Source organism: Lynx rufus, unplaced genomic scaffold (assembly GCF_022079265.1).
Source record: "Lynx rufus isolate CCGP_SWC_20201006 ecotype Redwood Valley unplaced genomic scaffold, mLynRuf1.p SCAF_7, whole genome shotgun sequence".
NCBI lineage: Eukaryota > Metazoa > Chordata > Mammalia > Carnivora > Felidae > Lynx > Lynx rufus.
In genome coordinates, this window is record NW_025814889.1 from 41165224 (window position 1) to 41181023 (window position 15800).

Below are 15800 nucleotides of genomic sequence, written 5' to 3' on the forward strand. Positions count from 1 at the left end.
CTGACAGCTCAGAGCCTGGAGCTTCCTTCGGATTCTGTGTCCCCCTTTCTCTCCGCCCCACCCCTGCTTGTGCTCTGTCTCTGTCTTTCAAAAATGAATAAACATTAAAAAAAAAAAAAAGTAACAAGCGGAGGGTGGGGAGAATTTAGAAGCCTCATATACCTCCCGGGGAATGTAAAATAGCACGGCCACTTGGAAAACCGTCTGAGAGTTGCTCAAAATATAGAATTACCACATGACCTAGGAATTCCACTCCCGGGTATATACATGAGAGAAATAAAAACATACATCCCTACAAAAACTGGTACGGGAATATTCTTAACAACATTACTCGTAATAGCCAAGAAGTGGAAACAACCCAAATGTCTATCAACTGACGAACAGATAAATCAAAGGTGGGATATCCACACAATGGAATATTATCCAACCATAAAAAGAATGAAGTTCTGGCACATGTTGCAACATGATGAGCGTTGAAAACATGATGCTAAGTGAAAGAAGTCGGGAACAAAGGCCGCATAGTGTAGGATTCCATTTCTACGAAGCGCCCGCGATAGGCAATCCATGTAGATGGACACTAGATTCCTGGTTTCCAGGGCTGGGAGGAGGGGAGGGAATTGGGAGTGACCACTAGGAGGTGTAGGGTTTCTTTTGGGGGTGAGGAAAATGTCCTAAAATTAGATAGGGCTTGCACAATTCTGTGAATATGCTAAAAAATCACTGAATGGTATACATGTAAAGGATGACTTTTGTGGTGTGGGAACTTTATCTCAATCAAGCTGTCACTGGAGAAAAGATTACAGAGAGAAGGAGAAAGGATGACATGGGGAGGAGAGGGATGAGAAAGCCACGATAAGGAGCTTCACCTCGGTTCTGGAGGCCACAGGAGACAGTGGAGGATTTTGAGCAGGACTAACTGGAAGAGTTGCAGAATAATGAGAGGCTTTGGCGGCAGAAAGATACTGGGAGGTGAAGGGATTATAATAACCCAGGTGAGAAATGATGAGGCTCTGAGCTAAGGAAGTGACCTAACCGTCAAGACTGAGATGAACTATGGACTTTCCACTGATGGGGAGGTAGGAGCATGGGGCTGGCAGAGCAAGAGGACTGGGGGGAAGGTGACAATTAGAGACACCCAGTGGCAAGGTGAGATGACTGGGGCCCAGGCCCTGCTACTGTCTCATTTCCCAGCAGGCAGCTCCTGTCTTCAAACAAACAAGAAGATTGGAGACAACAACAAAATCCTATGCTGAGCAGAGTGTGTGCACCAGGTGAGGGTGGGGCAGAAGCAGGTGACACCTGGCCCTGCTGCCATTCTGCAGCGATGGGGGCGGGAAGGGCCCCTAGAGAGTGGAGAGGCTGCCTCAGCACCCTGCCCGAAAAGGTGAAAACCAAGGAGAAGTAGGAGGGGAAGGGTGGGGTAGGAGGGGCCAGAGGCTACAGCCTCAGAGAACTGCCCAGCTGCCATGACCTCTTTGCAAGGACATTGTGACTGGATCTATAGCAGAGGGAATGCCTGGCGGGCAGTGCAGTTGAGTGGGAAGGATCCTTAGCTAGCTAGGGCTGGCCTGGTGGCCTAGGGCAAGTCACATTCACCTGTTCCGTTCACGAGCAACAGAGACCCATTTTTCACTGCAGTTTACAAAATGCCCTCCCGCATATCTCATGAACATGGAGACGGGTGTTATCAACATCTTCATCACTTGAGTAAAAGTGCCAGAAGGGCACGGATTATATACATTGCCCTGTTTGATGTGTCCCAAATGCCTAAAACAATGACTGGCACACAGCCCAGACAGTAAAAAGTATTTGTCTGAATACACAATGAATGAATCTCATTTTCCCCGCATTTTACAAAGAAACAGTCTCTGAAGAGTGATGTGAAATGCCCAGAGTCACCTGGCCGGAAAGTTACAGAGCCAGAGCAGTGACTCAGGTCCCCTCCTTCATTCAACCCATGCTATTTCCTCCAAACCACTGCTGTCCACCTCATCTGAGAAGATGACCTTCCGGGCACCTGTGAGTTTGGTGCTAGTGACAGAGGGGCCTTCGAAAGATGGAGAACCATGCTTCCAGCCATTGGATTCTCAAAGCCAGACCTCAACTACAGCCTTCCCAGGGCAGCATATTAGACTGCCTCACTCAGACCCAGCCCTGCAGGATAATCCATGGGGCAGAAGTTTAGACCTGAGGTCAGTGCGTCCCCTCCTCCCTGCAGGCATATATTTAGCCCAAAGGCCTTTCCTGGGTGCTGCCCATCTGAGCCTCAGGCTGACTTCAGAAAGAAGACTCCGTGGAGAGCACAGAGCCAGGCAGGAGGGACTCACGCCTGATTGCAGGAGGCCTGGTTGAAGCGACAGGCAAAGATGAAGTTGTCCAGCATGTCCTCCTCCGAGGATGGAGAAGTGTCCCGCAGTCGAGAAAGAATGTTGATGTAGTGGAAACGGTACCACTCCCTCACTGCATCCACCCCTGACGAGTACGTCTGGTAAAAGCAGTCCGATTTGTTCCGGTTGCACTAAACACAGAGAGCATCAGAGGATCAGCAGCAGGGGACAGGCGGCAGGGCAGGCTAACGTCAAAGAATGAGTGGTCTGAGGTCCTGAGGACTGGGGTGGGGAGCCAAGAGTGCAGAAGAACAGAAGGCAGAAGTTGAAGCCCGGAAGAGAGTGGACCAGGAGAGCCTAGGCTTAAGGGAGCAGTTGGCCAAGGAGACCAGGAGCTGTGGTCCCAAGTGTGGGTCATTTATACAGCCTCTGCAAGACGGTGGAGCAAGGATTCATCTCCCCACTTTACTGATGGGAAGACGGAGGAATCCAGAGGCTTGCCCTAGCGACTGAGCTAGGACTGGAACTCAGGTCTCCTGGTTGTGTGGTCCACTCTCCCCAAAGGGGGCCTCTCTTCTTCCCTCTGCTCCTCTCCCGCTTCCACTTACTCTCCCTTTTATTTTTTATTAAAACAATTTTTTTAAGTCTCTCATTTTACTGATTCCTTATTCTCTATCTCAGGCAGGCAGAGCCCCAGTTCCCTGCCATACAGGAGGGTCCCAAGGGAGTCCCGACCAGTGGGGGGCTGACGATTCAGAAAGGTGCTTTTTCCGCCACAGATTTGACTTCCAGACGTTTAAACCCTCCCACAGAGGCCCCAGCGAGGAGACCCCCACAAGCTGGCGTTCAGAGACATGTTTTTAGTTATGTATTTTGCCAGCAGGCCGACGAGGTCCCGCCTCCCGTCGCTAGGCAACAAAGGCGGGGTCCGGAAAGGGAGTGCTGTCGGGGCGTGGGCAGAACCGGAGGGTCCGGGCAACCAGGAGGGGAGGGACCCGAAGGCCGGGGGCGGGGTCCGGGGGCGGGGCTTACCAACTGGAAGCCGACCTTCCAGTCCTTCCTGTTCACTTGGGGGTTATTGTCCCGCACGCTGGAGGCGGCGCTGCGGACTCCGCGGGCCCCGGGGGGCGGGGCCGGGGCCCACAGGCGCTGCAGGGGGTGCGGCCAGGGCTCCCGCAAGTCGCGACGACCGCGGGGGTGGGTCCCCAGGGTGCTGGAGGAGTTGTATTTGTACAGGTCGTAGAGCGTCTGCTCTGTGATGCGGTCCAGCTCCTCCAGCTCCTCTTTAATTTGCGTGTACCTGGAAGGGGCGATGGGAAGAGGGTCGGATTTGGGGGGCGGCTTCGCGCTAGTCCCTGGCCCTTCAGGGCCTCGGTTTCCTCGCCAGAAACCGGTGAGGTCGGTCCATCCTGGAAAAGCCTGCAGGGAATAACTCTGGTGTCTCCAAGGCTCTCTCGGAGGGATGGGGACGTGAGGGTGTAGACTGGTTTTCCACGGGGTTAGTGGAGGCGACTATGAGCCCCGGCGGTGACGGCATTTATTACGGCCTGTTTATCAGAAGGGAGAGGCGGAGGCTCCTGTCTGTGAGGCCCTCTCCTCCCACTCGCCCTGGCCGCGAAGGGAACCCGGAACTCGTCTGCCCTTTTCCAAGATGGGAGAGGGTGTGGCCGCGGCCTTCGCCCACAAGCTCCCTCAGACCCAGCGAGCAGGTCAACCCACCCTGGCCTCCTCCGGCAAGGGTGGCCTTTGGCTCTGTCTGCCGCCTGGCACCTTCTAAATTAGGGGTGCTTAACTGCACTTCTAGAATTTCCCCAGGAACTTTAAAACTACAGATGCTGCACACGGCCCCTCCCCATCAAAGACTCAGTTTTAATGAGATGGGTGGGGCCCAAACACCATAAGTTAAACGCTGTCCAGTATAAATCATCACATTCCTTCTCAGCACAGGCATTGTTACCCGCTCCGTCATGAAAGTCCATAGTAGCAGCGCCGTAGGGATAGAATCTACCAAAACAAAACAAATACACCTAGAACTAATACATTCAACAAGGTTGTAGTGTACAAAACCATTGTACAAAAATTAATTGTATTTCTACATAATAACAACAAAAAAATGGAAAATTATATCACAAAAACCACCATATTAAATAGCATAAACAACATCAAATACCAGGAATGAACTTAATGAAAGAGGCAAGAGTTTTACACCGAAAATCATGCTGAGAGAACTCAAAAACCAAAATAGAGAGTTACATGAGTTCCTGGGTCTGGAACTCTGTATAGTTAAGATGTATCCCAAATTGGTCGTTTGATTCAACACAATCCCTATCAACATTTCAGCACACATTTTGAAGAAACGGATGGGCTGATTTAAGACGTATGTAGAGTGGTCAAAGCAATTTTGTTTGTAAGTTTATTTTTAAGTAATCTCTACACCCAACATGGGGCTTGAACTGATGACCCTGAGATCAAGAGTCACATGTTCTTCTGACTGAGCCAGGCAGGTGCCCCTCAAAACAATTTTGGAAAAGAGCGAAATTGAAGTACTTAGTTCTACCTGACTTCCAACTCACTATAAAGCCACAGTCATCAAAACAGTGTAGTGCTTATGTAAGGACAGACAGTAGATCGATGGAACAGAATAAAGTCCAGATATATACTCACACGTATACAGTCAACTGAGTTTTGACCAAAACACCAATTCAATTCAATGGGGAAAATCATTTTTTTAAACAGAGTATGCTCTATTGAGAAAGGAAAAAAAACAAAAACAAAAAAAAGAAACTCAACTCCACCTCAGTTTCTACACAAAAATTAAGTCAGTTTGAATCACAGACCTAAACATAAAATTCAGAACCAGAAAGATTCTAGAGGAAAACATCAAAGATATCTTCATGACCTTGAGGTAGGCAGTATTTTTTGCAATAAGTATCTAAGGAAGAACTTATTGTGAAATATAAAGACTTTTTACAAATTGGCAATAAAAAGACAGGTTGTTTAGGGGCTCCTGGGTGGCTCAGTCAGGGTTGAGCGGCTGCATATTAGTTTCGGCTCAGGTCATGATCCCAGGGTCATGGGATCAAGCCCTGAGTCAGGCCCATGTGGGCGGTCCCCCCAGCCCTCCCCTCTGCTTGGAGCATGGAGTCTGCTTAGGATTCTCTATTGTTCTCCCTCTGCCCCTGCTCTGTCTCTAAAATAAGGGAGCATCTGGGTGGCTCAGTTGGTTAAGCTTCGGACTTCAGCTCAGGTCATGATCTCACGGTTCGTGGGTTCAAGCCCTGTGTTGGGCTCTTGCTCAGAGCCTGGAGCCTGCTTCAGATGCTGTGTCTCCCTCTCTCTCTGCCTCTCCCTCGCTCATGCTGTCTCTCAAAAATAAATAAATGCAAAAAAAAATTTTTTTTAAATGCACCAAAAGATAGACAGTCACTAAACACAGGAAATGTGCTCAACATAATTAGCCTTCAGAAAAATGCAAATTAAAACCATAATGATCGGGGCGCCTGGGTGGCTCAGTCGGTTAAGCGTCGGACCAGCTCAGGTCACGATCTCGCGGTCTATGAGTTCGAGCCCCGCATCGGGCTCTGGGCTGACAGCTCAGAGCCTGGAGCCTGCTTCGGATTCTGTGTCTCTCTCTCTCTCTGCCCCTCCCCCATTCATGCTCTGTCTCTCTCTGTCTCAAAAATAAATAAACATTAAAAAAAAAAATTAAAAAAAAACCATAATGATCAATTCACTGTGGTGCATACCTGAAACTAATAGAATATTACACATCAACTCTACTTCAACAACAAAAAAATACAATTAAAAAAGGCAAACTTCTAAAAACAGGTAATGAGGCCACCATTTAACATCCGTGAGAAGAGCCAAACAAGTAAAAGACTTGGACAGTGTCAACTGGTGAGAATGGAGAGCAGCTGGGGTTGCAGCTGGTGGGAGAGTCAGACGGCACAGTCGATTTGGCGGGTCATCTGGCAGCTTCTCATAAAGTTAAACATACATCTACCTTATGACCCAGCAATTTCACTTCTGGATATTTTACCCAATTCCACTCCCCGCTATTGACTCAAGCACAAGGAAAACATAAAGACTTGTACGTGAATGTCCATAAGCACTTTTATTCATAATTGCCACAAAGCTTGAAACAACCCAAATGAGCCTGGGTGGTTCAGTCAGTTAAGCGTCCGACTTTGGCTCAGGTCATGATCTCACAGTTCGTGAGGTCAAGCCCCGCCTCGGGCTCTGTGCTGACAGCTCAGAGCCAGAAGCCTGCTTCAGATTCTATGTCTCCCTTTCTCTCTGCCCCTTCCCCTCTTGTGCTCTGTTTTTCTCTCTCTCTCTTAAAAATAATGAACATTAAAAAAAAAATTTTTTTAAAGGGGGGGCTGATACAGGCAAAAAGCATGAGAGAATTTGAGAAATATTAAGTTCAGTAAAATGGGTATGTTGAGCCAGACACATTAAAAAAAAAAATTCACATTGTGTGATTCCCTTGATGTGAAGTCTGAGAACAAGTCAAACTAATTGATGGTGACAGGAGTCAGAGAATGGCTGTGAGAGAGAGAGGAATGGGCTTCAGAGGGCCATTGTGTGATGGAAATGTTCAGTACCTTGATTAGCAAACTTCAGTGAGGGCTTCAGATTTGTGTGAGGGCTTAAGATTTGTGCATTTTAGGGGGGCCTGGTTGGCTCAGTCGGTTAAGCGTCTGACTTCAGCTCAGGTCATGATCTCACGGTTTGTGAGTTCGAGCCCCGCATCAGGCTCTGTGCTGATAGCTCAGAGCCTGGAGCCTGCCTCAGATTCTGTGTCTCCCTCGCTCTCTGCCTCTCCCCCGCTTGCTCTCTCTCTCTCTCTCTCTGTCTCTCTCTCTCTCAAAAATAAACATTTAAAAAAAGATTTGTGCATTTCATCATAAGTAAATTATACCTCAACTAAAGAAAAAGTCACATACCTGTGTTTAGGGGGGCCCTGCCAGAGATTGGTGTTTACTGGGAATGTTGGTGGGGCCCAAACAAGGTTGTTTTACAAGAACCCCAGGGGCCCTAAAGTGCAGCTACATTAACCAGTCTCTAGGCCATACCCTACTGTCTACTCCACTTGGCTCTGTTTCTCTTTCCTTCATAAAGTCTAGCTGGCTAGGCCGTTAGGCATCGGTTCCAGATACCCCTCATGCCCTCAGAAAATGTAGCCCAGGTCCAACCAAGGTGTGTGTTAGACATTCCAAGAGACTTGCGTGTGGTTGGTAATGAAAAGAATGGCAGTGATAGCTCGGATTTATTGAGCACTTACTATGAGGTTGGCCCTGTGGTATTCGAATGAACACTCACTTAATCTTCAGTGTAATTCAGAAAACTATCTGCCACTGTTAGCTAATACTTTTTACAGGTGAAAAACCTGAAGCAGGTGACTTGTTCAAGGTCACACAGCCAGGAACCAGGTCAGAAAGCACTATATCCATCACACTGTCCTTTGCTCTGTCCCTGCTAGCTCTGGCCATTTTAGCAGATGGACAAGCTGCCCCAGAAAGAGCACCAGAGCCAGAGTTGACTGGATGTGGGGCCTGGCATTCCAGCCACACACTTCTAGCTGGGGAATGTTGGTGAGGAACTCAACCTTCCTGAATCCAGGCCTCAGTTTCCCCATCTGTAAAATGGGCATAACACTAGATCTGCATACCACATGAAGCTCTTACAGGGTTAAATGAGAAAGTATTCAGTGGCACAAAATGAAGAGGCCATTGAATCTCAAGAAGACATGGATGGGGGCCCAAAGCCCAAGAAACTCAACTCGGTCACACAGGAAGAATCCAGGTCTCCCACCATGGCTGGAGTCATTTCCACCTGAGCCACCACATCTCTGGCTGAGCCTCCCTTGGCACACCCCTCTAAGCTGTCTCAAGTCGCCCTGTGCCCCCCTTCTGCCTTGTACACCTGCCTCATCCTCATCAGAGACTCAGAGCTGTCTGTCACCTTCTGTAGCCACAAGGCTCCTCCCCACAGAGCCCCAAGCTGTCCCTAAGCCAGGTCTCCCCTCAGTCGTCTCCCTCAGATTCAGCTCCTTCCTGCCTCTTCCAGAGAGGCCTCTGATGAGACCGCAACCCCACCTCCAGAAGAGGCTGGGCTCCATACAAAACACCTCCCTCCCAAGGTCTACTTTCCTTTTGGTGGGGAGCCCTTAAGGAATAGATATTCCCATATCACCCCTTCAGAAAAGAAATCTCTCCCTCCCTTTCAGCTGACACCTAGAACTAAGAAAACTGACCACTGAGTAAACCCCACTAATGCCATCAGATCTTATCCTGCAAGCAGGAGGGCCCTGGCAAGAGGAGACCAGGGCTGGAGAGGGGATAAAGAATACACACTTGGAGCTGCAGCAAGACAGTCTAGCCCTAACCTTGACTTCCTGCACGAGTCCCGGTCACTACCCCCACTCTCATCTGCGCTGGCTGACAGCCCGACATTGGAGCCCTGCCAATTCAATCAGGCAGGCATTACTACTCCATTTTACAGTTGAGGAAACTGAGGACCATCAACTGGGCAACTTCTCCAGGGCGACTCAGCTAGGAAGTACCGGAGTCAAGATTTGAACCCAGGCCTGTCTGACTTCATGGTCCCTGCTTTTTCTACTACTTCTGCCTCCGGGTTCAGAGGCACTTGAGAATGGGCAGCAAAATCTCCTTTCCCTGCAGCAGGCCGTCACCCCCCCCCCCCCCGCATCCCCTCTTCTCTGCCCAGCACAGACTAGCAGGAGCAGGGATACTGAGAGATTTAAGGACTGATACCCCTGCTATCTTCCTATGTGTATCTCTTCCCTCCCCCTTTCCCCTCGGTGGCCCCCTCTCACAAAAGAGCCCTTCTCACGGAGCAGCCTTGGATTTGCCCAGGCTCTCATCACCCACCCCCCACCCCCCCGCCACTGCCCCGTGCCCCCAGAGGACCCTAGTGGAGCATTCTCAGCCAGCCTTCCAGAAGCACTTGGCAGAACTGGGCACTGGAAACTCACCAGCTTCCTCCCCTGCCAGGGTGCATCTGGGGACCTACCCGGCACCCTCCTTCCTCCAGGGACAACCTTGACCTCCCTTTCTTTGGCCCCTCCCTCAGCCCCATTCTCCTCCACATCTCAGCACCTCCAACTTCCTCCCTGGGGCCTCTGTGAGCTCTGGGTGCCCTCAAGCAGCCCCTCAGCCCAGAGCCCTCCTGAAGACAGAGTCAGACAGAGTCAGCCTCTCTAGGGTCAGTTCTGAGTCTCAGATTACATGTTCAGTTCCATCCTGGCTGCAACATTTTATTTTTTTTCTAATTTTTTTTTAACATTTATTTGTTTTTGAGACAGAGACAGAACATGAACGGGGGAGGGGGGGAGGGGCAGAGAGAGAGGGAGACACAGAATCGGAAGCAGGCTCCAGGCTCTGAGCCATCAGCCCAGAGCCTGACGCGGGGCTCGAACTGCCGGACCGTGAGATCGTGACCTGAGCTGAAGTCGGACGCTTAACCGACTGAGCCACCCAGGTGCCCCATGGCTGCAACATTTTAGACCAACAGATGTTCACAAACTAATGCTTGTTCCAAGGATGAACAGCCAGGGTGGTAAGAGCTCTAGAAACCATTTCATCCAAAGAAAAGTTGCAGGGACTAAGTTTTCATCAGCTCTCCAGGTGTATTATCTAAGCCTTGCCCACCGTTTGGATGGTTTACCTTGGAGGGGCGCCTGGATGGCTCAGTAGGTTAAGCATCTGACTTTGGCTCAGGTCATGATCCCACCGTTGGTAAGTTTGAGCCCCGCATCGGGTTCTGCACTGACCACTCAGAGCCTGCTTGGGATTTTCTGTCTCCCTCTCTCTCTGCCCCTCCCCCACTTGCACACACACACTCTCACTCAAAAATAAAATAAACATTTTTAAAAAATTGATGGCTTGCCTTGGAGAAGTTACTTAGCTTCTGTTCCTCTGCTTCATCATCTGTAAAATGGGACTATTAATAGTCCTTGCCGGGGCGCCGGGCTGACTCAGCCGGAAGAGTGTGTGATTCTTGATCTTGGGGTTGCGAGTTCGAGCCCCATGCTGGGTGTAGAGATTACTTAAATAAATCTATTTCTTTTAAAGAGTCCTTGTGGCAAAGGGTTATTGTGGAGGTGAAATGATTTGATACAGGAAAAGTACTGAGAAAAATACCTGGCCGAGTAGACACTGTACAACTACTGCTATTGTCTTCGTATCAGCGCTGTTATTGGAGAAGAGCAGGCGGAGGAGACACAGGAGGACTGCCACTTAGCTGCCACGTGACTTTGTGGTCTTAAAAAAGTAGAACTTAAGACCAGATTCCAATTCGGACCCCTCCACATAACAGCTGGGTGACCTTTGCAAAGCCTGCAGGTTCTCAGAGCCTTAGTTTTCACATCTGGCTGGGAGGGGGGAGGGGGCGGGTATCTCCTTCCTTATCTAACAAGCTTGTTAGGAGGATCTGAATTCGGTGGTGAATTTTGCAAGCTACCTTGAAGATGCTGCTGCCATGGGCTGGTGGCCGGTGGGTGAGGAAGGAGATATCTTTAGGGTTGTGTCAAAGACACAGAACCAGGAGCAGAAGCTAGAAGTTATAACGAGGTCAGCTGCAGCTTTACCTAAGGAAGAACTTTCTCTCTCTCTTTTTTAAAGTTTTTATTTATTTATTTACTTTGAGAGAGAGACAGACAGAGCGAGGTGGGGAGGAGAAGAGAGAGAATCCCAAGCAGGATCTGCGCCATCAACGTGCAGCCCAGTGTGGGGCTCGAACCTGTGAAACGTGAGACCATGACCCGAGCCAAATTTGAATCAGACACTTAACTGACTGAGCCACCCAGGTGCCCTGAGGAAGAACTTTCTAACAACGGCTGCTACAGAGGTAGGGAGGGTCCCGACAGGAGAAGGAGCCCAGCACTGGGGGCCAAGGGGGGCAGTTCTGAGAGTCCCGGCTTTCTGTCCCTGCCAGGCCTGCCATCACAGAGCGAACTGCTAGCCCTACTTTGCAGAGTTAGGCTCAGGGGTGCCTGGGTGGCTCAGTAGGTTGAACGTCTGACCCTTGGTTCTGGCTCAGGTCATGATCCCAGAGTCCTGGGAGAGAGACCCATGTCGGACTCCATGCTGAGCGTGGAGCCTGCTTAAGATTCTCTCTCTCTCTCTCTCTCTCTCTCTCTCTCTCTCTCTCTGTCTCTCTGCCTCTCCCCTCTGCCCCATTCACGCACTCTCTCTCTCTCTCAAATTAAAAAAAAAAAAAAAAGGCCCACAGCTTCCCTCTTTAGGGAATCGCCCCTCTCCTCTCCCCACTCCTGTGCCATGCCTCTGCTCTGCCATCTTGGGAAGGGATTCCATCACCTCCTGTGATGTTTCAGGATCTTGAGTTCTTCCTTAGGCCCAGCCTCAGTCCCTCCCAGGACTAGATGAAAAATATGTTCTTGGGCTCTGTTTTCTGTGGATGTGGTTAAGACTGGCCCTCTCTCCTGGATGAATAAAGCCCTTTTTGGCCACAAAGAAAGCAACTGCCGTGGCTGACCCTTCACAGTGGATTCTTCGCGCTTTATTGCTTACTGTGGCCCCTGCAGCCTCTCTCAGAGGTTCCCAAGCAACCCAGAACCCCTCCACCTCTGCGGGCCGTGGACGTCCGGCCGTGCCCACCAGCTCTGGGCATCCCTGGTCTGACTTTGCTTCATTCCTGTTATCTCACCAGTTCGTCTATCCTGTCCACAAATTTCCACCTCCTCCCTGCTGCTTCGGTAGGAATCACTCATCTGGCCTGTCCCTGCACCTGCCGCAAGCCAGCACCTCTGATTCACCCTCAGGTCATCACCCACCAGGCTGTGTTAACCTGTCCACCCACCCCTGCCTCTCTCCTTGAATAGGAGCCAAGAGCCCTGCATCCCTCTCTCCTCCATTCATGACAAGTACCCCTCATCTGTCTCACCCATAAGCCCCCACGTGGCAGCTGGCAACCCTGTGGCACCTTCTTAAAGTGTAGAGGTGATAAAGGGCTTTGATATCAAACACACTTGGTTTGTGACTCAGCTGCTAACCAGAAATGCACTGGCTGCTTGGTGGGGTGGGTGGGTGACTTTTGAATCCCAGTTTCACCACCTGCTACCTGTGTGAACTTGGACAGGTTATTTAACCTCTCTGGGCCTCAGTCTCCTCTTCTATAAAATGGGAATAATACTCGTACCTACTTCAGAAGTCTGTTGTGAGAATTAAATAATTTCATATAAAATGTAACATATCTGGTGCACATTAGGTACTATAGAAGTGTTCTTGGGGCGCCTGGGTGGCTCAGTCAATTAAGCATCTGACTTCGGCTCAGGTCATGATCTCGAGGTTCGTGAGATCAAGCCCCCCGTCGGGCTCTGTGCTGACAGCTCAGAGCCTGGAGCCTGCTTCAGATTCTGTGTTTCCCTCTCTCCCTGCCCCTCCCTGCTTGTGCCCTGTCTCTCTCCCTCTCTCAAAAATAAATAAACATTAAAAAAAAATTTTAAAGAAGTGTTCACTATTATTGTTGCTATTTCTTTATTATTTGCTTTGTGACCTTGCTCAAATTATTTTGCCTCCACTTCCAAATGGAAATAATAACTATGTCCACCGCCATGGACTTGTCAAGATGAAATGAGATAGTCCTTATAAAGGACCCAGCAAAGGGTGAGCATGTAGCAGGTGTTCGACACGGTTCCCTGTGCCTTCCCTGACTCCCCTCCCTCCCCAGGGGCTCTCTCCCCTCTAAGCCCTGTGGCCGCTAGTCAGGCAGGAGGGATTTCTTTCTGTGTGGACACCTGTCTCCCAGCCTGCAGGCCTCAGGAGCAGTGGCTCTGGTTTCATCCCCTGGGGCTTTTTCGTAGACTGTCCATGACCCTGCCCTCAGCAGGCCTCAACAGATGTAGCCCTTTGCTCTCCATCTCCCACCCATGTCTTTCAAGCAAACATTTACTGAGAGCCTACTACCCAGACTTTAGTCCTTCCTGCCTGCCTGCCTTCCCCTCCCTGCTGACTCAGTGCCCTCCACCATGGCCCAAGGGGGTGAAGAGAAATAAGTAGGGGAAAGATCAGGGTAGCGAAGCAGCAGAGGGTCGGAAAGGAGAGGAGCCAAGCTCACGGGCACCAAGGAAGAGAAATGAGGCTGAGCCGGAAAAGGAGAGCTGGGAAATGAGATGTACACATCTGATTGATTACACACTTCGCTGATTCCGTGTCCCACACCTTGGATATCAAGAAAAGGAGGGATTTGTGATCCGAGGGTGAACCACAGCTCCGTCACTGTCTCTGTGACCTTGTGACTTGTCTGCCTTTGCCTCGGTTTCCTCTAATGCAAAACAGGGATTACAATAGTCCCCGCCTTGTGGGGTTTCTGGGAGAATTAGGGGTGCCACAGAGTACTTAGCAGTGGCTGGTGCATGAAGCAGCTTCTTAGGAAACGCGCCCTTCACCTGGACAGCATATGGAGGCTTATCCATGAAAACGGCCGGCAGGGTTTTCCCTGCAGCACGGGACGTCCCAACCCTTTTTAGTCCGTGATACACCTTTGGACACCATGGAACACATGGGGGGCCTTCATCCCTAATATGTGACTAATCTCCATCCTCCATAATCATACCTATACCCAATGTTTGCTCACACACACACACACACACACATACACACACACATGCACACTCATGCAATCACACCTGTAGGCACTCACAAATCTTACACTCCCTAAGGGCAGAGACTGACTCTTGAAGCCACACTGTCCTGCTGTTATCTGTGTCGCCTGTCTCTTCCACCGTATTTTATCTTTCTGTCCCCAGAACCTAGCAAAGTGTCTGGCCTTCAGTGAAGACTGAATGAATTATTAATGAACCCATTTGCCAGGTGCCTAGCAGTGTTGGGCATATGCTCCAGGTATCCCCCACGTGTTGCATGACTGAGTAAATACAAATAAGAGGTGTGGATAAACACCTAGCTGTGCCTTCCTTTCTTCTCCATGGTTACCATCCCCTCTGGCTTCTAGAAGAAAAACTGGCAAAGAGCAACGATGAAACCCAAACCTTCAGGACACACCCGAGCACTTAAAAGTCAGGCACCTGGGCAGGTGAAGTACACAGCCCAGCAGGGGTCAACTGGGTCTTGGGGGGGGGGTGGAGATGGTGGGGGGGGGGTGGGGGAGGGGAGGGCTGCTTTCTGTCCTGTCCTGGTTTCCCTCTGACTCTACCCCCAGCCTCAAGGCTCTCCAACCCTTTGCCACCAGCCCCCACCTTGATTTCCCCAAAACAAACTCCCCTTCTACACTGAGACCAACATACCAGGGCCCAGCCCCACCAGCTTTCACCACCCACCCCCACAGCACCTGCCAACGGCTTCACCTGTCCATTAGATTCTTCTCTCCAGGTGGAGGAGGCCTTGTTCTTCGCCCTCCTCTTGCTCCAGGGAAGGGATGGGAATGATCTCTACCCGGCTCTTTGGAGCTATCCGCATCTCACTTCATCTGTTCGCCCTCCCACTTGTGGGAGGAGGAAGGGAAGTCCAACAACCACACTCTGGATAAGCTGTGGGCACTTGGAGGGCCCCGTTGGCAGAGCCGCTCGGATGGGCAGAGCCCATCGAGTCGGGGGCTCCCTATCTTGCCCAAAGGGAGGTCTACCTAGGGATAAGAGTATCCCCTCCTACTCCCGGGTCTGCGGGTCTGCCTCCGCGCCCTCTGTCCCCCACTTCCAGGCACCGGGGAAGTGACAGAGGGGTCGACTGACCTGTAGGGATTGAGGGTGCAGATGGTGACGGCGGGGAAGACGAGCTTGTCCGAGTTGAGGTTGATGTTGAGGCTGACGGGGTAGCTGAAGTACTCCCCGAACAGCTGGCCGAACTGCCAGTACATCATGCCGAAGGCACAGAGCCAGAGCACAGCCCAGAAGGCCGTCTTCATGCGGTTGTGCTGGGAGCACACCAGGCGGATGGCACCGTGGATGGTGGTGTTGCTGCAGAAGAACTGGAAGAGGTCTCGGTAGGAGCGGTGGAACTCGATCAGGGCCTCCTCCTCCTCTTTGGGCTGCGGGGGTGCCGCAGGGTCGGGGCCCAGCCCCTGCTCCTCATGCTGTTCTCCTTTCATGAGCCTTGGGGGGGGTCATGGAGGGCCAGGGTCAGGGCTGACTTCGAGGCTCCGGTGCCTCACTCCTTGACCCAGAGCAAGGCTGCTCCTGGCCAGGCCCGCATCCCGCCCTGAGCCCACTCTTTTCTACCCCTCCCTCCCTCCCTCCCTCCACCGTCCCAGGAGCCGGCTGACCTGCTGGAGTCCGGGCCAGGAGACCTGTAGCTGGGCTTGCCTGAGAAGCACCCTTCGGAGTTCTGTCCCAGCACCTCCCTTTCTGTCTCCTCAGCTGTCAGTCTGCCCTGCTTAGTCAGTCTATCTTTAGTCTCCTTCCTCCAGGACCTCTGTGTCCCAGCTCTTCTCTTTCTCTCTCTCTCTCTCTCTGCTTTCTGCTTCTCTTTGGGT

General features: G+C 51.0%; 1 protein-coding gene across 10 annotated transcripts in view; it reads right to left on the minus strand.

Moving 5' to 3' along the window:
• Positions 1–15800, minus strand: part of SCNN1A (sodium channel epithelial 1 subunit alpha) — an 85904-nt gene that overhangs the window by 7375 nt on the left and 62729 nt on the right. For 9 of the 10 annotated variants that reach the window (XM_047066772.1, XM_047066775.1, XM_047066771.1 and 6 more), the window contains 3 exons: positions 15061–15420; positions 3360–3627; positions 2328–2518 (listed from right to left, as the gene is read on the minus strand). In XM_047066772.1, the coding sequence (XP_046922728.1) occupies positions 2328–2518; positions 3360–3627; positions 15061–15420 (819 nt within the window). Of the gene's footprint in view, positions 1–2327; positions 2519–3359; positions 3628–15060; positions 15421–15590; positions 15756–15800 lie in introns of those variants that run through there. The other variant, XM_047066780.1, reaches the window with a different exon arrangement.